Consider the following 23178-nt stretch of genomic DNA (forward strand, 5'->3'; position numbering starts at 1 on the left):
CGGAAGTAGAAACAATAACAACCTTTATCTTGACCTTATTTTGTCTGGAACTCATCACGAATCTGTGCAATGATTGGTCGAAGTTTATTTCGCGAACCAGTCGTTTTGCTTGTACGACAAAAACTGATGGAGAGACGCGCACAACGAGACTGCTGACCCGAAATATTGATCAAACATGGCGTGAAGATGCCGTGAACAAGTTGTCATTTTGATGGAAACAAACATTTGTTGCACGCGTTGGAAATTGATATACGTTAATTTTTTATGGTTTGGGATCTATGGAGGATTCTGAAGAATACGGACCAGCTTTGCCTCCAGGTAGGTCAGTATTTCATGCAGTAAACTGATTTAGAGTGCGCTCGTCTGCGTTGTCGATCCGCGTCGCTGCCCTGCCGTCTGCGTTGTCTTGTATGCGCCTGCGAGTCACGGTGTCGCGATGCAAGGCAAACCCGTGAGAGGCCTTTGTGCAAGTCCAATTTTACTATCCCACACTTTGTTACACCCTTCAAAGTCAACCACTGTCGTTGTCAATACTTTCACATCTATCCATTCACAACACGCGAACCACTTTTATGTCATTCAATCACTCAATACTTCCTCGTCCATTTTGTAATGTTTTCATTGCATCCCTTTTCATCACGAGAGAGACAAAGAAGTGGCAATGACCCAGATTCTTTTCCTACAATTCATTGCCATTCAGCTTCTATCAATATCTAGATACCGAGGTCTGCTACTACTACTGATGTATCTGGTAGACCTTGATCAATGTCATAGTCAAATAACCAGAAATCCAGGATCACTCAGATTCCAGTCCAGGCTCAAGAAGACCCTCACACTTTTCTTTGATTTGCGGTTCGGCCGTTGCGTTGAGTTCAAAGCTATCAACTGTCTGCAAATCCTTCACTTTTTTTTTGTCGGATCTCTCTTCTTCTTTGAACTTGAACACAACCGTATTTATTTCTATTCTTTCTTATCTCATTCTGAAGTAGTCTTTGGGAGACCTTCCATTTCCATATAAGCTACTACATGTGTTCTTCCGATGTTCTAGAGGGGAAAACTTTTTTTTTTTAAAGTCTCCCCCCTCCCAAACCCCCTACACTAGAACTTCTACTTCTAGAAGTAGAAGGGGGTTTGGGAGGGGGGAGACTTTTTAAATAAAAGTTCCCCCCCCCCCCCCCCCATCTAGAACATCGGAAGAAGACTTGGGATGTAGTTGCTTATGGAAGGTCTCCCGCTCAAACTCAAAAGTACTTTTCCCCAGGCCCAGATCAAGATCATAATCATAGTATGGGTATGAGATGGGTTCCCCCCCCCCCCTCTCTCTCTCTCTCTCTGATTCTGGTTGGAGATAAATATTCCTGCCCAAATTATTAGTTTTCAATATTACCACTACCACAGCAATGTCCTTTACTTAACCATCAGGGGATTCTTCGTTGAGAGCTTCAGGGCTAAACTAAAGGAATCTGATAGTTGTCTCTTGGGGAGGCCTTCCGAAAGCTGCTACATCCCCAGTATTCTTGTTTTGGGAGAGGGGAAACTTTTCTTATAATGTTCTAGTGTAGGGGGTTTGGAAGGGGGACTTTAAAATTTTTTTTTTAAATTCCCCCCTCCCAAACCCCCTACTATACTAGAACATTATAAAACACAAGAATACTGGGGATGTTGGAGCTTTCGGAAGGCCTCCCATCTCTTGAAATACTCCTAGGGCTACCTTTTTTAAATTCACAATCCGTGTTTTGTAAATGCTGAGACCCCCTAACTTTTGCACACAGATTGTCTGCAGTGTTGTACATTGGGCATGTTGTAGTCCTTCAGAGCCATTAATTAGGCCCATGGAGCTATTTATTATCCCAGCTTCTATAGAATGAAATGGTCAATAGCAATTGCTTGCTACCCTTGGGATAGGAGGATACTAGTCTATCGTAAAGTACTTTCCACCAGATCTATCTGACCCAGCTCTCCTGGGGGGGGGGGGGGAGAAAAATCCCAACTTCACCCTGTACATCAACCTCCGTCTTTGCGTGTAACCGGAACCGCATTTTTTTGGGTATACTCTAGTCTTGTGGTCTAGTGGTTTGACACTTCACTTTTTGGGTTCGAGACTCATTTGGCGCATAGTTGGGTCATTGGAAAAGGCTCCTCACTATCATTCTCTCACCGTTCTCGGGTGTGAGATGGCTACCAGGTCGTTAACAGCGTTGTTGTGTCGGAGGTGGGGGGGGGGGATGTAATATCTCCTCACATGCATCATGCATACCAACCATGGACGACTAGAGTACTATAGTTACATCATGATACCAACCCTTCCACTTTAGGCAGAATCATTCCTATTTTTGCTATTCCTTTTCTACAATTCCGGCATTGCCTCTAAAATTCCGATATTCAGAAATAATATATTATAATGATCATGGTAAGAAGATAAAAATGGAAGGGGGGGGGGGAGGGGGGTTTAACCCGTGATTTAAAAAAAAATGACTGCCAGAAGGGAATTAAGTAGGAAAATAAATTGCACTCCTTTCCCCTTCCCCATTCCATTACCGAATACATGTGATGTGTAGTTTTGCCAAATGTGCCGGAATACTGTCTTTATGTCTTTGGTGGCGAAGATCGTGGTCATTTCGATGAAGAATTATCCAATGTTTAAAAATTCCTATTTTTTGACCTTCTGATTCCACTTTTAGAATATGAAGGGTTGGCAGGTCTGCGTCATGGCTCATCCTACATATTAAGTGTTGCTGTTGGCCTGGGACACCTTGTAAAGCGCTTTGGAGACTTCTATTGGATATTGCGCTATATATCACAACAAAAGAGAAGCAAAAAATACTTTCTTAATAGTTCGTGGTTATGGATTGCAGTCTAGAAAATCCGTCCAAGGTGTCCTGATAGCTTAGTTGGTAGAACAGCAGTGATTGGGTAGCTGAGTCTATTACATCTGGCAGAAAGTGTTGTCTATCATCCTATTCAAAATACAGCAAACAATTGCTATTGTCCATTTCATGATATAGAATCCGGGATATACTCAGCTCCGTGGGCCGAATGGCATTGACAGACTTCTATTATACGATTGATTGATAGTGATAGATAAAAGATTGTTTCTTGAAAATTTGTCGTGAGAGATTTAAAAAAAAAAGAAAATTTACGCAGATGTAAGATTGGGTATTTGGGTGGCATGGCACACAGAATGCAAAGCTGGTGCTCCTATTTTTAAATAATAATGGGCTCGAGAATAGTGATTGCTAGAACAGAAAGAAGAAGTGGTGGAAGAGGGAGATGAGAGCAAATCAACAAAAGACTTACATTTGGCTCAGCTGATAAGAATAGAGTCTGCATATACACTTCATTCACTATTCACCAATATATGCATAAGGGTACAGTTCAAATCCATTGTATTGTATTGTATGAGAGTTTATTTTTCGTTGTCATGAAAATGTATATTTTACTTTTTGTCTATATAGTATGTGTTTTAATTCTTTTCTCCGTCCATAATAATAATAATAATAATAATTTTTTATTTACAGGAATGATAGCAGGGGGAAGTGTGTCTCAGAAATCAGAGGGAAGTTCTTCAAGTCGATCAAAAGTTTTGGGCCCATCAGTGCCAGGACATCTGCGTAAATCTTCAGACAGCGACGATTTGAGTGACGAGGGTCAGTTGATGGTCAAGATGGAATCTGACATGTCTCCTGAACAAGTAAAGATCAGTTGACATAATTAGATCACATAGATAAATATTCATGGGTTTCAACTTTCTGCTATATTGCGGAAATATGCTATCCCTGTTTTATCCTCATAGTAAATCTTCCGCACTTACCCTTACCCTCCCTTCTCAACTTCTGGTGTTTTGAATATAGGGTTTCGCGTGTAAAGTTCCTCTTTTTTTCCCAACATTTTGAGTTGAGACCTGTGAAATATTATCAATAGATATCGTTTCAGAATGCCATTATTATTTTTTTTTTTTTTTACTCAAGTGTCGACTGTTGTCCCGATTTGGCAGTTTGGAGAAATATATTTAAAAAAAAAATAATTTAGGCTGTTTATTTGTAAGGAAATTACTCTGGTATGTCCCAAGATTATGATTGTTTGATTTGTAGTAATTTAAAACAAGGATTGAGAAAATTGAGAGTGTAGCTCTAAATCTAGATTTTTCGTGATAGTAGTCCAAACATACTGCCATTTTTGGGTCGTGACAGCAGTGCAAGTTGGTAACGTTTAGGATGTCCCTTTTAGCTCAGTATTTTACCATGCAACTGTGTCTTGGTATTTCTTCTACAACTGGATTTTTCCTGTTCCACTTCTTATATGTGTTACACTTCAGCAGCACGGTTTCCTCGAACTCCTCAGGACAAGCAAAAAAGCTTGAGGAAACTACTTTGCCATAACGACTTGATAGAAAGAAGGGAGGGGGATATGAGGCTCAGCACCCAAAAGATGCCTAGTTCAATATCCATAGCGTTATGTGGCCTTCAGCAAGCCACTCCTTTGCTCAATTTGCGGCGCTGCACTGTGACTGACACTTGGGTTATTCCAGCCTTCCCTTGGAATAGTCCCTAAGTCAAATTTTTGCTTGAAGATGAAAAAAGGGAACTGTATTAGTATTATTTATTTACTTTATTATTGATATATTGAGGAAGATAAATTTATATATGGCATATTTCAACTTGTTTATGCGTGTGTGTGTTTGGGGGGGGGGGGAGGGGTTGCTTTATCTTAAAACATTCATTTACGGTCATAGCCAATCATGGTACGTGGCATTGAAATTATAACGAATGGCGAAGTGCTAAGAATAAGCAGAGAGATGTCAGTTATGCGAATGGATTACGGGGTGTCACACCGTGTGTAGGTTGCCGTGTGTGTCTGCTTGTGTATTGTATTCTAAGTGAAATTAGATTGAGGAAACCGTGTTGAGGAAGGAAGGGAATTTTAACGAAATAAGGAAAAAATTTGGGACATTCGAATGATTTTCGGGAAACCGTTTGGAGGAAACTGTGCTGGAATGTAATGTATATAAATTTTTGCCAAAATAAGGCTTTCATTCTGATTAACACCTGCAATGGTATATAATGCTAGTCTGGGTGATTGGCACTGTGCTGATGGTTTTCCTCGGATCTGCGGAAATCCTCGATTTTGTTTTCAGAGGAGGAATTTCCTCCTTTTAAAAATTGACATCTGCCTTACTCAAGTGTACAGGCAGTAAAGAGACTTGTTGTTTGATGGACCAAATAGGTATAGGTACCCACTCTTAGAGTATCAATGATGGTTTATCATCTCAGGTGCTCTAAAAGTGGGGTATTGGTGCAGTAAAAATGGGGCTTAAGGGCATTCATTCAAAATTTTCCTCCTTTTTCACTTTTTGTCACCATCGGGCACTGATTGAAGTAATTTTGATAAGAGGTTGGAAAATGTATTTTAGATTTATAGATGAAATCTCCGTCAGAAACTATCATGTGTTATTCATTATATGACTGCTTTTTTGCTTTGATTATATCATAACCTTTATTTGAATTGAGATAATTTAATTTAGCTACACACCCACAACCAAAAAATTATGGAAGAATTATTTTCAAACCTGCTTTTTTGTGTTTTGTATAATTTATGTTTATCATAATACCTTTTTTTAAAGTAAGGCCAGGGCCCGTCGGAAGGAAACATAACCTTCGTTTTCAAACACCTTTGCATTGTTTGTGATTTTGGGCCCTTTACTTTCACTTGTTTCTACTATCCTTGTCCCCTCTGTTTTTTTTTCTTCTTTTTTTTTGGTACTTCTCCGTGAGGCTCTGTTGTCCTTGTTTTGGGAATTGGTCGAACTTCTTTATTCTGCATTCATTAAGGGTGTATTTTTTTGGTGAAACAGAAGAAGAAAATTCATTAAAAAGCATGTTTGACAATAATTAGGGTCTGTGAATTGCATTTCTTTTTGTTACTGTCCTCGTAGATTTATGAGATTTTACTATTTTTGAAATCCCAGGGTGACTCCACTGTGGGGCCAACACCTTCAGAGATGGCTTCAGAAGGAGATAATGTTGCAAAGACAGCGGATGAGTTTGAGAAGAGATCTAAAAGGATGAAGGATAAGCTTTCTATTAAGGTTTGTGTGATCTACTGCTAATGATTTTTGCCTATTTAAAAACAATCTTTTTCTCTCCTTAGCATAGGCAGGGAGGTGAGGTTTATTGATACAGGAATATACAAACTTGTCGATCCTCCTGAAAAAGGCAGATAAAGCATCTTCTTGTGCCCTTCCAATTGTAACTGAAATCTCCTACATAAGAAACAACTCAGCGTGTTATAGTAATGAACTGCATCCATTTGTTTACCCTAATGTTATCCCATGTATTTTAAATTGTTGTAGATAACTTGTAGTTGAAGTTCTGATTGGTTGAAGTTTGATGGTTTGATAGAAGATGAGGGTAAAAGAAAAGGATGTACAAAGTTGTATCATTGGCGTTTATGATATATATATATATATATATATATATATATATATACAGTAAAATTACTTTAAACCGAAAGAAGCTAAACCAAAAAATATCTTAAACCGCAAAGAATTTAATAAATTGTACAAGTTTCTTCATTTTCTTTTTACTAATTCTTACGATGAATCGAAATACTTCTAAGCAGGACTTTCTTTAAACCGAAACAACTTGAGAGCACCTTCCCTTTTTCTCTATATTTTTCTTCAAAAATTCGGGAAGGAGGCCACACGTAGTAATGCCCGGCGATATTAAACAGAGCGTAAGATGAGGGTGATGGGTGGAGGGGGGGGGGGAGGCAAACACTTCAATCACTGCACTTGGGCTTGGCCAACACCACAGTCGCACAGACTGGAAAAGGAAGACAGCGGGTGACTGGCAGGCGAAAAATGAGGAAAGTTGGGGTGTAGAATCACGCAAGCGAGATGTTCTCGCTCGTGTGTTGATGCTTTGGAACTGACTGGATTTTCAACACGACGATAAGGAGGGGGGAGGGGATAGACAACTTACCATTGAAATGCCATTTCATTTCCACTTTGTTTAAATGTGTGTATGGGGGGGGGGGGGGGGGGGGGGTTCTATGTAATTAGGCCTTTGAACCTAATGGCTTTTCAACAAAAGAGAGATGTGTTGTAGACAGCTTAGCATTGACACGCTTTTCATTTCCATTTCACTTCACCTCTGAGTAGCTGTGCATCATTCATTATCAATTGTCGCACAAGAACTTTCGATCTTATTTTAGCTTTGCATTTTGATGTTACTAAAAGATGTCTAAACCAAAAGAAAGCACTGTGCTTACACGTTTGAGTTTAAAATCAAAATACTATGTGAAGTCGATTAAAAAAAAGTTGATCAAGACGGAGATATGTAAAATACACGGCATCACGAACTCAACTCTTTCAATAATTTTGAATTGAAAACGAAAACCCCCCAAAATATTTTTAAAACACACCAAAAAAAAAAATTGGTTACGAAGATGTCATTTATTCAACAACTCCATTTAACGAGAAACCCATGATACGATTAAATGAGCACATTCCTAAAATAGTTACTACCCTTGAAAAACATTGCATAAAGGGAACTTGCTTTAAACCAAAATGTCTTTAAACCGAAATGGTTTAGAAGGTCCCCAAAATTTCGGTTTAAAGTAATTCTACCGTATATATATATATATATATATATATATATATATATATATATATATATATATATATATATATATATATATATATATATATATATATATATATTATATATATTTATTATATATATGAGCCAAGGTCAAAAGGTGCCTGTCTGATACCAGTGTTAAGAAAATTTGAATTTTACTTAATTATAGGCTGTTTTCATTGGGTTAATGCTTGTAATCAATTGATATTATGAAGAAGAGATAAAATGAGAAAGCTCAACATACTCTGTTCAACAGAATATGAAATAAACAACTTGAAAGTGAAATTTGAATGCTGTTTGGCATGTGCTTAAAACGAGGTCAACGCATCACCTTTTTAGAAATCATGTAGAAATTAAATGTGATGTTTTAGCTCACGTGATTGAAATTTGACTAATAGTATAAAGTCAAAATTTACTTTTAAACGCAGTTGCAGTATATTACATATCTGATTAAGTTTCATATAGAGTTCTTAAAAAGTTGGTGTTGCTTGTGACCTTTGGTGTCATCAAACACAGCACAATACTAAGCCTCGACACGAAACTTTAAAGCTCATGTTTAATGTTTATAAAATGTTTAATTATGAGAAAAAAGCATAGATTTACTATCTGAACTCAAATCTTGGAGTAAATGTATACCGTTTTGCCGATATTGAGGTCTATTGGTTTTGGTGTCATTTGTCACAAGCAACACGGCATGCGTGGACACGTGGAAGTTTGTTTCGTTAAATGGCGATTCGCAATTTTGATCCACCCTTCTTACCAGTCTTTGAAGTGCAGCACTTTCGTTTGCCTTTACAGCGTGGCTCCAGGGAGAAAAGGTAAGTTGAACTTTGGTGTCATCGCTATTTTACATTGTCACAAGCAACACTTGATATTAGACATTACAAAGTGCCACCAAATAATTATGTTTTCAGCTGTTATTCTATTTACAAATATGATATTATGACATCTCACATAAGACTGTGATTTTGACACAATTAATTATTTCCTTGTAATTCTAATTTTTTATGTTTCAGGGTTGTATCAATCAAGAAAAAGACAAAACTCAAGCTTTCGACGAATCCAGATAAAAGAAGGGTTGTCAAGAAATTTGATTTGATTTACTATTAACACACTAAATTACTACAAACTAGCAGATTTGAGCAGTGGGGCGGATGTTACCGTATGGTTACAAGAATTCATTACAATGGCTGATATTTATCTAGTGTTTGTGTGACTTTTGGTACTTTTTGTGACCATTGGTGTCATTGGTTAAAATGTCACAGGTGACACTTAAGTTTGAAGTTTCTAATATATTTCTGTTTTCATGTTCTTCAAAGCTTGAAATGTCATTGAATTACATTTTAACAGACGATATTACATGTGTTCAGTTGCTATTCTTGATTTATTGTGGCAAAATTGCGTTCTAGTGCCGATTTTGACCAAAGTAATAGCAACAATGGTATTACTAATTTCTAAGTATATTTCCAATTTGAAAGTATTTAGTTTCTTAAAATATTATTGAATTTCATATTATAGTAGGTTATTGTGCTTTTTTGACTGAAAATAATGCTATATTATGGACGAAAGTGTGATTTGGTGTTGCTTGTGACATAAGTAATGGTGTCACCGGTCTTATGTCACAAGTCACATTCAGATGCTCTAATTTCCATGTATATTTCTATTTTTGAAGTCTTTGGTTTCTGAAATATTATTAAATTCCATATTTAACTGTTGTTATTACACTGGTTTGACTGAAATTAATGATATATTGTCGAAATTGCAATTTGGTATTGCTTGTGACATAAGTAATGGTGTCATCGGTCTAATGTCACAAGTGACACAATGTCGCTAAATAAGATATGCTTTGGTCACATTATTTCCCAACATTTTATTCCAAACGTTTCTGAACATTGCTGGTAATAAGCATATGCAATATTGTTGTTGTTGTTAATGTACAAACATTTTTATGAAATAATATATTTGCATTCTATGTTGCTTGTGACCGATGACACCAAAAAGCAACATTTTCTCCAATAGTTGGTAATATTATTGTACTATGATTGTTGTTGATTGTGTCCTTTTGTCTATAACTTACTAAATAAAGTTTGATACTCAACAAAAATCATTTGGTTATTGAGTTTTTTGTCTCATTTCGATGTCACCGGTCACATGTGACACCAGCAACCTATAGGTATTGTTGACGATATTATGATGCGTTAGACCTTAAAGTTATCTAAAGGGCCTTTGATTCATGAAGTACAGGGTTTTTGCTACATATATAGAAACCTGGATGGACTATTATGTCACTTTTATTTTGAGAAAAAAAATTGGCACCTTTTGACCTTGGCTCATATATTAAATTTTAATATAATAATTGCTTTTGTTTCAGTCTGAATCAGGCGATGTCGCTGTTAAACGAGAGGAATGGATGACTGAGTTACCACCAGAGATGGGTAAAAACTTTGGTCTGCAGAATCGTCAATTTTCTAAAGGAAGTGGAGATGCTGGGGATGATGGTAAAGACAGATCTGTCTGGACTGAAACACCAAATATTAAAAAGGAAAAGGTTTGTTGTCTTTGTATAGGTATTTTATTTTAGATTTCAAATATCATCCAGAGATGTCAACTGTTTCGAAAATTACAAATTTTTAAATGTAAATTGTACAGTACCAAAAATATGGTATTAGTATTAACATCATGATTTGTTCTTTTCATTTACTATTTTTTATCTTTCGTTTATGTTGTCATCAAATTTTGTGAATTTTTGGCGAAAGCCTGAGTTTAACTAAACTTGAAACTTCGAAAATTACATATATTTTTGGCAAACAACATTTTTTCTAGTATTAATATGAGGTCATGAGTATTTGTGCAGAGTCACGACACAGTGAACAGTCTTCACTTTTATCCAAGAATTTACCTGATTGCACATATTTTTTAGGGTAATTACATATTTTTTTCCTTCAAAGTTATAGATTTCTGGTAATCAAATAATAACGGTGTTCCAAGATGTCATTTTTGTAACACACTAAAAAAAGTCATTGATATTCAGTTACATTGAAAATGCTGTGGAAAAACCTGAATGAAATGGAATACGAAACTTAGACCTAGCGATCAGCAAACAGCTTCCACAGAGATGATTGAAATAGTTTTAAAGCTGGCTCTGCGATAGAACCCAAGAAGTTGTCCTTGGTGGGCACACTCCAGTAATAAATACAACATCATTTCTTGGGTACAGCATCGAACAATGCTTAGTCCCTTTTCTTCTTGATATTTATTAATGACCAGGGAGGCAAGGTATCTCCTCAAATAAAAATAAAACTATTTGCCGATGACAGATTTAGAAAAATTGAAGACATCGGATGTATGCATAAGTGCTTCTGGACTCTCTGTAAACATGGTCAAATACGTGAGACATGAAATTCCATCCGTAGAGATGCTTAGTGTTGACAATAGGAAACATAAAACCAGGCTTGCCAACCAGTTCAGACCTGCCGAATCTTACGAATTTTTCGTAATTTTACGGATTTTAGACTAATTTCATGGCCAATTACGAAGATATAAATTTTATGGAAAATTACGAATTTTAAATTCTCAGTAATACTTATATAATGATAATAATAATGATGATGATGATGATGATAATAACATGAATAAAGCATTTCTATAGCGCATCAGCATGATGATGTAATGTGATCATCAATGTCAAATTGTGGTTGTTTGTACACAATTTCAGAAATTACTAATTTCCTTGTCAAATTACTTAACATTGACATAAAAATTACTAAATTTGAAGTTTTTCCCATATTTTCAAAAATGCTTTGAAGTCCAAAAATGATAATGTTGACTGATGTGTGCTGAATACTGAAAGACAGAGTTTGTAGCAAGAATTAGGGAAAAAAAATAATAGTTGAAGCTCATTTTTAATGTTGTCTCAACATAGACGAGAATATGAGTCCCCAGACAAGACAAGATATGATAAGATGAACTTTATTTATCCACTTTTGGAAATTTACATTGGGCATTGCCATAGACTAATGAATTTCTGAAAATAATAAAAAGGAAATGCAATAGTCGTAACGTCACTTCCCTCGTAATTGTTATGATATATGTATGTGAGTAATTGGATAGTAAATATACAGGGGACCACTTAAATGTAAAGATTACCTAGATTTTAATATTGTACGGAATCACTTCAATATAAAAGCGAAAGTAGAATCTTTGTTATTAGTTATTGTTTACTTCCTCTTATATAAAAAACCGTTAGTTGAATAAAGTTGTTGATGTCATCCCAAAGTGTTATCCAGTTAATCCAAATATTTATAGCGCATCAAACATCACAACAGTAATGACGCATGGTAACTTAGTAACTGGCTCTAGACTATCGGTACAATGGCGGACACCCTAATGAAATATTTCTCCGGTGAGCATAAAAGCGTATCCAGAGGGAAAAAACATAAATCTGATCATGTTTTGACTTTTACACATTCTGATCACAAGACATATGAAAAGTTCTAGCCAGCATGATGAATAAAAAGTACAGATTTTCTTTGTTTAAATCCACGTTTAAATCGTTGCTGGGCGACGTGACATCATACTATTGAATCCAATTACAAACAAGAAAACCAATAGTTTAACCCAAAAAAAACTACATCTTATGGATTGCAAGATTTTCCTACCTTGTACTAGCTTGATAAGTCTGCATAACTTCGGCAAATGTTAGTTAGATATGAAAATTGGGATGGTTGCACGTATTGAAAATAATGAGTTTTGTTTGGGGGGGGGGGGGGGGAAGGATATGAGTTACTCAGCATAGATATTAGGAAAGATATGATAAATCTTTTCATGTGGTTGATGTTCGTTAGCAAGTCTGAAAAATACATATATCACACCACCACAGAATGCTCAGTCACACATTGTAATACAATGTTTGCATCCCTTACCTCAAGAGTCCACATGAACAAATGTTGAAATGGGATGCCCTTATTCAATATATCCTGGCAGAAGTTTATATAAAATACTGTTTTTGTTGTTGTTTTTTTTTTTTTTTGCGAAGGAATATCTCAATATCACATTTGTTTGACCTTTATTGGAATATGCGAGTGCAGATTGGGATTCTCATGCACAGAAGGACATAAACATGATTTTACTCTTTTTCTTCTTCTTCCTCTTCTTCTTCTTCTTCTTCTTCTTCTTTTTCTTCTTCTTCTTCTTCTTCTTCTTCTTCTTCTTCTTCTTCTTCTTCTTCTTCTTCTTCTTCTTCTTCTTCTTATTGTTTTTTCTTCTTCTATTATTTATCATGCAGGAATCCAAAGGAAAGAAGCGTAAAAGGGAAGAAGACAAATTATCTGCCCGTGACCAGAAACTGCATCACCAGGTTGATGAGTACAATGTAAGAATTTCATTTTATGTTTTTAGTTGCTTTATGTTGTTTTGCTTGCTTTTTTTGTTTTTGCTTCTCTGTTTATTTGTTTTTATTTTGGGGGGGGGGGGGGGGTATCCCATAGTAATTGCTTGAGTGTTGTTTATCTTAACCAGCTGTTTCTATTACTTAAAAAAAAAAAAAAAAGAAGTTATGGCCGTGAGTTGCTGTAAATTTAGTTTGACCAAATGTTTGAGGAGGTTTTAATCCTCTCCTTACCAATTATAGGAAAATCGTCACATTTGTTACGATACAACCAACATTTTTCTTATTCAAATTTCTTTTGTACATCATAAAATTTTAACGAAAATGAACCGTGTTTTGTAGAGCATGTTTTGCTAAAGTAATTATGTATCGCAAGAACTTTACTGCTATTGTGTTTGAGTGATAAAAAATATATTTTGTGTTCCTGATCTGACTTTACCTAGGCAAGTTATGATCTAAGTTCTGAGTTGGGTTTAAAGAGGTGCGGGTTTAAGAATGTTGAAGTAGTACTCTTATAATTGTCAACCAAGTTTGTAAGTAGTGAAGAAATTCTATTTTTTTTAAAACTCAGAATAACGGATACTACATAAAATCCGGAGCAAATAACACGTTATGTCATTATGAGCAACACTGAATACCCAGTGTGGTTGATCGAAATCGGCAGGGCTACCCATATGTTTCATTTGCGTAACATGATCACTGTTTAATGCTTTGCATTGAATTATCTATCTTTGTTTCTACGTTTTGAATTTGCTTGATAGAAATTTATTTATTTCTGAAACCAAAGTACTCACACATATATATATATAATTGCTTCTTTTTTTTCTTTCTAATTTAACTCTACAATTAACTTTGTCAAGTGTTTGAAAGGTTATGAAGTACTTTATTGTTGTTATTATTATTATTATTATTATTATTATTATTATTATTATTATTATTATTATTATTATTATTATTAACTAATTTATTTATTTCATTTTTAACTGGAATACAATGGATAAAGTGTAAGGGAAAGAATGACATAATAATACTTTAATTTTAATAAAAATTAAAAATTAATGGATTTTTTACATTACCACAGCCTTATTTATAGTTATCGAGTTCCCTAATGACTGCGCTACATCTTTTTAGTTTTATTTGTCAAACTATTGTGACGTCAGCATTGTTTTATTGATCTTGTGATCACTTTTATTTGTGACACACCCCTGCTTTAACTTTATTCCAAGAGCTGCGAATTTGCTGAAGGCGTTGGGATTCTGGGATCTTTTATTGCAATAAGACACTGTTAACTCACTCAACCCTAACACCGACTATATCCGTAGTTTACCAGGGTTACTTTTACCCCATACCTATTCATTGCATTTTTTTTTTTTAAACAAGTTATAGGCGTAGTATCAAAATGTTTTTAGTTTTTACATAATAATGGTAGTTGAATAAAACCATATACGTACATGATCATTTTAAATACATCCCCCCCCCCCCCGTTTTGAAAAGTAGCTAGAATTTCTAGGATTGAGTGAGTTAATAATGTTAGCCCAGAGTGCATTGTAGTATCAGTAAAATTAGGGGGTGTGAGGGCCAAAGGCATTACACTTCCACCCAGGGGACTTGAGTTCAAGCCCCTCGGTTTGCTTTTATTTTTTTTTCCTCTTGAGCAAGAAACTCAGCTCTAATTGCTCACTCTGTGACGTCACGCTGTAACCAGTGCCAATGTTTGTTATCTCTGGCCTTTCTGTACGATTCCTCTAAAGAAAAATATCCCCTGAGATGCATAGAGGGAATTTGGTATTTATTATCCTTTTCTATTTGTCTTAAATGATCTATAGGAGTATTACCCGTGGCCCATATGCAGAGCTGCCTAACTTGAAATTTTTAAAATTCGTAGTTTCCAAGGGAATAAGTGAAAAGGTCACTATAAATAGCTACAAATCAATCATTTGCCATCATCACGATCCACAAATGCTTCAAAGTCCTGAATATAGGATCTAAGCAACTTAATTTTCCTTTTTCAACAAGATTTATTGAGTCAAAAAGTAGGTACGGCAAACCCTCTTATCGAGTCATGGCTTTATTGGCAAACCGAGAATTTCAACTCAAATCATCACTCTCTTTTTCTCATTTTCAGTCCGTCAAATGAAACGTGTTTGGTGTCAAATTAAATCTCAAATCTTCATCTTTTATAAAATGTTTATGCTTTTTTCATAGGATTTGCCGTTATTTTATGGCTTTGAGTTGAAGAAGAGGGGTAAACTCCGATTTTTGAACCGGCGCTCTTTGAAAGAGGTGAATGCAGAATGCAGTTCTGTAGCTGGAGCCAAAAATTCGTAATTCTACTAAGATTTTTTTGTAATACTAGGCAGGTCTGCATATGTGATCCTCCCTTAGAAGATGACCTGTTACCTTTTCATTCTAAATCTGTAGGTTTTAGTTCTTGCATATATATATTTGCTAAAGTGTTGAGTGTAAAAAAATCTCAATTGTCACTTTTTGTGCCTTCTTCTTTTCTTTTTTTTTTTTTAATACAAAGAATTCTTTGTAAGCTTATATCATTTTATTGAGCACTACTTTTTGATCTTCCCTCAATTTTTGTCTTAAGCTTCAAAAGCATTAAATGGTTTGAAAAGTAAAGTTAGCTGCTGAAGGTCCTAGCTGTAAAATAGATTAATATTTGTAAATAATTATAAAAATTATCTAGTTTTAATCACTTTCTTTGGGTACAATTTCAACGTGTGTGGCTATGTGGTCTTGTGGTATGACACTCACTTTCGGATCGGAAGGTTCTGGAGTTGAGCCTCGCTCGGCACATAGTTGAGTCCTTGGAAAAGGCTCTTTACTTGCATTCTCTCACCGTAGTCAGGTGTAAAATGAGTGCCTGGCCATCTGCAGTGAAAAAAATTGTAATATCGTCTAACTGGCGTCATATCATGTTCTACATGTTGCTGTTGTTCAGGGACCCTTTGTAAAGCTCTTTGAGCGCGTTTAGTGGATATTGCGGTATATAAAAGCTCATGTTATTATTAAAACATGTGTTAATAGTCAAAAATTAGACGAATAGTCATCAGAGAACTGAAGGAACAAACTTTCAAAGGTTTGAAAAGTATGGACAAAGCTGATACTTTGATGCTTCTGTTAGGAGAAAATGAAAGCCATTCCAATGTCTTTTTTGTTTTCTTTTAGTATTATTATTTTTAAAAGTAAAGCTTTAGATACAGTTATATAGATAGTATTCACTTGGCTAAGAAGCTCACAACATTGCATCTGGAAATATAACGGTACCAACACACAAAACTATGTGTAACCTAAATCTTTATTAGTCTGGTTAATACAATTTAGTGAGAATTACTCATAAACGCGAATGGCAAAAACCAATAAGTGACGTCAACTTCAATCTATCTATAATTAAAAAAAAAAAAATTTTAACTCAAAAATAGCATTGTAACCAAATTGAAAATACAATGCATTCTGGAAACCATTTTAAAATGGGAACTGGCAGAGATAGTGATAATGGTAAAAATCACGTATTTAGGGTCGTAATTTATTTTTATTTTTTTTATTTGTGTTTTTTTTTTCTTCTCAAAAGTCTATATATCTATCTATATATAAGAGATATCTTATTACTGCCCGATGGCAAATCTGCTTTACAAAACTAACCTATTGTCCCATCCTCATTCTTCAGAAATGTGAAGCATTGTATTTTATGCTGCTTAGGGCAAATTTAAGGCCGCTTATCTTTCCTTTTAACATTTCAAGTATAAATTCTTTCTCAATACTTTTTTTTTTCGTGTGTTTGTGTCATTTTTATCCATGCTTCACAACAATTCCAGTTTAGTATTAATTTTCACTGCCTATGCATGACGTTTTATTATTTCTTTTACTTTTAAGCTAATATTATTAATATATTAGTTAGAAGTTAAATTCTCAATTTGCATTTATATTTCATGGGCTTTAAGTGTTGTATAATTCCCTCAAACCAAATACAAGGTTGCCAATTTTCCGTTTATTTACGGAATTCAGTTTGTTATAAAATCTCAGTAAATATTCCAATCGCTTGCCGAACAGAAAAAAAGTAAGTACAGAAAGGACGTTTTTTTACTGCGTAAAAGTTCAGTCAATTTTTTCCTCCTGAATTGGCGACTCTGTAAATATATATGTAATATTTTTTTTGTTTTTTTTTTTAGTCAGGGATCATACACCTAGCTTATGCAATTAAAACTGGTAATTATCAATGTCAGACTTTGTTTCAAAGTATCGGTACTCTTTTTTTAAATTTTTTTTTTTTTTAATTTTTAATTTTTAGGCAATTTAATATTCTTGAATCCCAACTGTGGAGATTTGATATTTTAAAACTTTTTTTGTTTTGTTTTTTGTTTTTCATTTGCTTAGGTGTATGAGTTCTGATATGTCCACTTTTTTCATTGTCATATTATACAATTGTTAAAAAAAAAAGATTTTTTTTTTTTTATTTTGAGGGTGGATCTGCTTGATTCTATGTATAGACATGTAATGTGTGTCACTGTAATTTGTGATTTTCAGAAGAGTAATCGCTCTGAGTCTCTCCTGGACATCCATAGTAAAAAACAAAAGAAGAAAAAGGTTAGTGAGTACGGACGTACTGACATCAATCTCTTTGATACATTCATCGGTCCTGAACAAAAGCCATCCTCAAAAGACTTCTGCTTTCTGATCTAGTGAAATCATTTTTAGATTGAACAAATATTTCTAACCCTTTTATATTTTCATTGACTACTGCGGTTTCAGGGTCCCGATAGCTAGTTGGTAGAGCGCTCGCTTCAGACGTAAAAATTGATCCCAGATGTAGTTGAGATTTTTTTCTGACCTCCTCCCCTGAACCCCCAGTCGTGATTGGGTAACTGGGTCTGATGGAAAGTAATTTGCAGTAGACTAGCATCCTGCTCAAAGGATAGCAAGCAAGTTATATTGTTTCAGCAATTGAATTCCGTGAGCAGCGGATGATTTATGTAAAGTTGTATTCCAGTTTAAATTGTCAGAAAGTGTCATTTGGTGATGGCTTTCCAGGTTTATCCTTTCAGCACATCTAACACATACATAAAAACACCACACACCCTCCCCCATAGAGCATACACACTTCACACTGTCGCTTGTGTGATAGATGCTTCAAGTGCAAGAGTTGCTTGTTTGTGTTGTTTGTTTTTTGTTTTTTTGTGTTCTTTAATATGTTTGTTGTTGTTGTTTAAAGTTTTTTGTAAGCTGGTTCATTTTTGTCGTTTGCCTAGTTAAGAGTTATTTATGTCAAATAACTAAAGTTAAATTGCTCTGCATCTTTTCTTTAACTAGAATTTTGCGTTCAAATAATATGGTCGTATTTTGTTAATTTCTCTATTGTCTGAAAACGGTGGTTCAGTGATGAGTTTTTATTTATTCTTATCATCATTTTTTTTTTACCTGGAAGACTTTTCAGCTCAGGAATAAAAAGTAAGTATTTTGTGAAGTCACTTTGTTGTTTCATTGTACACACATGTGTAGCCTCGCTTTTGTTGTTTATAACTGATCTGTTTTTTTGTGTGCGGTATTTGTTATAGCATAAGATTTATTTAATTATTTTTTCATTTGATGTTTCATATTTTATCAGATTTTGATTTTGTGGGTCTAATTCTGTAATATTTTTTGTTTCCTTCCCTCTTTCTTAATTAGGGTGAGCCAGTCACCTTGGCAGATACAGCCAATGGCAATCAAGCAATGACTGCCCAGCCAGAGAATGCTCAGGCTTTACTTGCACAGCAGCAACCTCAACACTTACAACAACAATACTATCAGCTGCCTGATGATATGAGGGACTCCATAGATTTGTTGTCAGACCAGCAACAACAACAACAGCAGCAGCAACAACAACAACAGAAACAGCAAACTGAATTCTACTCCAACGAGTTCAACAACGGAGAGTTTAACGAAGCCAAGCCTCTTGCAGATTTACTCATGACGCCCAATGTGGTGACATATAATCAAGATGGCACAGTTTACACTCAGGCAGCCTCCACTGCCTTCAGCTCCAGTCAAATGATTGCACAGGCCTACAGCCATGCACAGCAATTGTCATCGACAACGGCTTTCACACCGCAAGTGGCCTCTACCCCACAGCCTGGTAACATGGCGGCTACTGTCGTCAACTCTGGCCAAGGTCAAGAAGTCGTAACCGCTGCAGTACAAGGTCAAACAGTTCAGGTCAATGGACATACTGTTCAAGCTCAGCAAGCTGCCGCTAATCAAATCAACGCCCAACCAGTTCAAAATTATGCTGAGGCAGCATACGCAACTCAGATTACAGGGGATGTCGCAGCCGTGCAGCAGCAGCAACAACAACAAGGTCAGGTGGTGACTTTCTCTTTGGCTGGAGGTCAAAATATGATTATTGCCTCACCTCACACCCAGCAGGCAGCTACTCAGAATTATGTCATCGCATCACAGGGTCACCAGCCAGGCCAAAACATAGTCATTGCCGCTCCTCAGGGCCAACATGCTGGAGTGCCCGCCGGTAACTTCATTGTGAAGGCAGAGGGCGATGATCTTGGTCAGAATATCGTTCTGACACAACAAAACCTGCAGCAGCTTGGACAGAATGTAGTGCTAACCCAGGACGGACTCGCCACCACAGGGGGTGAGAACGTCATTTTAACGACAAATGATGGCACCGGGAGACAGCAGACAATTACTGCACAGCGTCAGATCCAGCCAGCACCTACACCACAACAACACCAGCCACATCAACAACAACAGGTCCTTACTCAGACAAACATCCCCATTCAGGCAGCAGGTGGTGCTATTCCACAGGTCTCGCTTGTCCTGCCACAGGTTAGCTCCCTTTTCCCACAGATGCAAGGAGCTACCACTGCCACAACCTCTAACATCTCCCCTCAAGCTTTCTTACAGCTGTGCAATAAAATGGATAAAATGATTACCATGGTCACGGAATCTCAAACAACTTTGATGGAAATGAATAAACGGGTTGAGAGAATTGAAAATCAGCTGTTTCCCAGCAACACATCCACGGCTACTCCTGCTCCTACCGCTGGTAGCCCGGCTACCCCTATGAAGATGGCAAAGCCCAAACCACCGCCCAGACCCGTTATTTCTGGAGGAGCAACTTCTTCCAACAATGCTGCTGCCATGAGTAAGGCTAACCTTAAGGCAGCTCTCTCCAGCTACTTGACCATCTCTGAATACACGGCTACTGACGAACTGAAACGCAGCGATTCCAACTCAGATTTGTTCATCCCGGTCGGCACAATGTCAATGGTTCATGGTCAAAATGTCATCGAAGCCCCAAGTCCCAGCGAAACACCTGAAACCGCTTCTAGCACCGTTCAAGAACTTTCAACAGACCAGGAAATGATGCCTGTTGTTCTGGGGCAGGGTGGTGAACCGACTCCCCAGGCTCAGGACATCAATGTACCAATTGTCGACAGCCAATCAAATATCGCTGTCACCGTCTTTGACGAAGGGACAGAGAATACAAAATATGAACTCGGTCCAGGGAGCAGCAAGGAGCCTAATGCTCGTTTCTCCAACACGTCAAACACACCTAAAACTGTCATACTGGACCCAAGATTCTGGGACATTCTCGTGGAAGACTTTCAGAAAAATATGAGCTCAGACCAAATCATCTCTGCAATGGCATCGACTCGTAAACCTCTTGTGAGGAGTATTGGTACAAGTGAGATAAGTATCTGTTCCACTGTGTTGAAGGAGGCTGAATCTGCTTGTCAGGGCAGACGTGAGCGTCTGGCTAAAGAGCTTGTGTTTAGAATTTTCACATTAGGAGAGGTCTACGATAGAAATGTCTCCGGAGTCTTCTACATCAACGGGAAGAAGATGGAAAATAAGAACAAAGCTTTGGACCCAGCCAAAATGGCTGCAATCCATTATTTGGTAATGAAATATCCCCCTAGCGTGGTGGACAATCCGAGATTGGAGAGACTGGTGTGGAAGAATTGCGTGGATAGAATCAACGACTCTTTGCGTCGAATCTACAACTGGATTCATAAGATTGTTGATGTCAATAATATTATCGACAAGCTTCCCACAGACAGCATTATGATGCCTTGAGCTTGTTGAATGACTTTTGTTTTTAGTTTTTAATCTCCAAGATATCATATTCTTATGGACAAGGTGTCTTTTTTTAAAACCTTTATCTATAATTCTCATTGTCAGTACAGTGGAGGTTCCCTTAACTTGATTTTGAGTACAGTTGAACGTGACAGTGACAGAAAAAAATGAAAAAATATCAGTGGGCCTATGGCTAAAGGACTTTTATACTGTACACGCTGGGTTCTAGCACGTTGAATACCGGCACTGCTGTAGCTGGGTGATTGAATTTTATCTAACAAGTATAATTATGTTGTCATTATGTCCCATGGGGATCCTGATAACTCAGTTGGTAAAGCACTCACTTCACACGCAAAGGGACCAAGTTCAATCCCGGGTGCAGTTGAGGTTTTTTTTGTAACCCCCCCTGTCCACCCAGCAGTGAATGGGTATAGTTGAGTCTTGTTAGATTTGGCAGAAGTATCCAAAGGATAGCAAGCAATTGCTATTGTCCGTTTCACGCTATAGAAACGGGGATAAACTCCGGCTCCATGGGCCAATGGCTTTGAAGGACTACTACTTCTACTATTGCGTCCCATGGGCATTGGATATTTACACATTTAGATTCTACCGTCCCTTTTGGCTTCTCCCGCGAGCATGCTGGATAGAATCCATTGACAAACAGATTTTGATGCCGATTTTTTTCTGAAGGTTTCAAGCAGAAGTTTCACTCTTCATTAAGTCTTTACATAGCAAATCCATTCTTTTTTTTCTTTTTTCGGTGCTTCTCTATTTGCACAGATATTTTATTCTTTATTTATTTATGTATTTATTTTGTAAAATGTCTGTGGAGTACATCAAGAAACCTCATTATTCAATGATTTTCTCGTCGGGGAAATGTCTTTGATAAACTAAGACTTTCGTTTGTGGGTTGTTTTTTTTTTTTATCTGAGGATAAATTTGTCTTGTGGTAGGAAAGATATATTTTTTATATCGTATCCATTGTGGAGGAGAGAAACAGTGAACAGAGAAAGAAAAGAAAAAATAATTCAGATTATTTTTTTTTGGGGGGGGGGGGGGGTCTTTAAAGTATTACTCACAAATAAAAATAAACAGTCAATATTATTCCACTTTGGTAATCTTGTACAATTTGATTTGCGTTCAATGATATAGAATCGGCTAGATTTTGATTAACATTATCATCATGAATTTGACTTCGTGATGTAAAATAAATAGCTTTACAGGAAAGAGATTAAGAGAAGAAAATGAAATGTTCATAGTGTGCATATTACGTATGCAGTTAATGGCAATTTAAAAAAAAATTGAATTCAATAGGGTATTTACAGGGTTGCCAATTTTCCGTATACACTCGAAATTCAGTAAGTTAAAAAACCTCTTGCGTATTTTCCAATTTCCTTGTGAATGCAAGAAAAAGAAGCTTTGATGGCTCAAGACTCCAGTCTAGACCTCCATATATTTAACGCTAGGAAACAAGTATTAAGATAAGATCAGTCTGTGTATTGTTATCCTAAGCCTTTTACTGGTGTCCAGTGTTCATATATCTGTCATCTGCATTTTTTGCGGCCGCAAATATCGGGGTGGTCCGCAAATTTTGGCAAATTTCCCAAAATTGGCAAATTTTGGTAAAATTGGCATATCGCGTGGCAAATGTTGGGGGAAAAAAAAAGAAACGAAAAAAAAAGTGCGGAACTTGGAAATGTTGCAGCTTTGCCTGGGCCCAAACCAAGGGAAGCTACTCTCTACGGATAATGATCCTTTAAAATCTTTGTAACAACGCTATTCATAATGTAGGCTTCTTAAATGTAATAAATTGTCTTTTATATATTTTTTTTTCTGTACGGTGTAATTTTAACTGAACGCTAGTTCTCTCGCAAATTTTTGGCAAATTTTGTCTTTTTGGCAAATTCTTGGCAAATTTGTGATTTTTTTGCAATTTTAGGTCCCATTGCAAAAATGCAGATAACAGATATATGGTCTTTGTGTTGATAAGATTCATAATTTTTGCTCCTACTTAGCATCTGTGTTGCAATAATTGCCCTAGGAAAGCGGTGGTTGGTGGAGATCACTTTG

At 36.4% G+C, this 23178-nt stretch overlaps 1 protein-coding gene across 8 annotated transcripts; it reads left to right on the forward strand.

Annotated features, from left to right (window-relative positions):
* Positions 1-102: 102 nt before the first annotated feature.
* Positions 103-22791, forward strand: LOC144956127 (uncharacterized). 8 transcript variants are annotated; one of them, XM_078886488.1, is made up of 7 exons: positions 103-318; positions 3519-3691; positions 5966-6085; positions 10012-10188; positions 12925-13011; positions 17560-17619; positions 18700-22791. In XM_078886488.1, exons 1-7 carry the CDS (start codon positions 279-281, stop codon positions 21106-21108), a joined length of 3066 nt encoding a protein of 1021 aa, XP_078742614.1. In that variant the 5' UTR covers positions 103-278; the 3' UTR covers positions 21109-22791. The 8 variants fall into 8 exon arrangements, with proteins under 8 accessions (XP_078742614.1, XP_078742616.1, XP_078742613.1 ...); XM_078886487.1 differs by having other exon boundaries at positions 128-322; positions 18700-22789; XM_078886491.1 differs by having other exon boundaries at positions 139-318; positions 3519-3647; positions 18700-22789.
* The last annotated feature ends 387 nt before the right edge of the window (positions 22792-23178 follow it).

The sequence above is a fragment of the Berghia stephanieae genome, chromosome 10 (assembly GCF_034508935.2).
Source record: "Berghia stephanieae isolate SIO BIC M18660-M18661 chromosome 10, UCSD_Bste_1.3, whole genome shotgun sequence".
NCBI lineage: Eukaryota > Metazoa > Mollusca > Gastropoda > Nudibranchia > Aeolidiidae > Berghia > Berghia stephanieae.

What these genes read in the sequence shown, in the direction of transcription:
- LOC144956127 (XM_078886487.1), top strand. Translation starts at nt 265, where the DNA reads ATGGTTTGGGATCTATGGAGGATTCTGAAGAATACGGACCAGCTTTGC. An exon ending in CCAGCTTTGCCTCCAGGTAG is followed by an intron (nt 323 to 3,518) that starts GTCAGTATTTCA and finishes TTTTATTTACAG; the next exon opens with GAATGATAGCAGGGGGAAGT. An exon ending in AGGATAAGCTTTCTATTAAG is followed by an intron (nt 6,086 to 10,011) that starts GTTTGTGTGATC and finishes CTTTTGTTTCAG; the next exon opens with TCTGAATCAGGCGATGTCGC.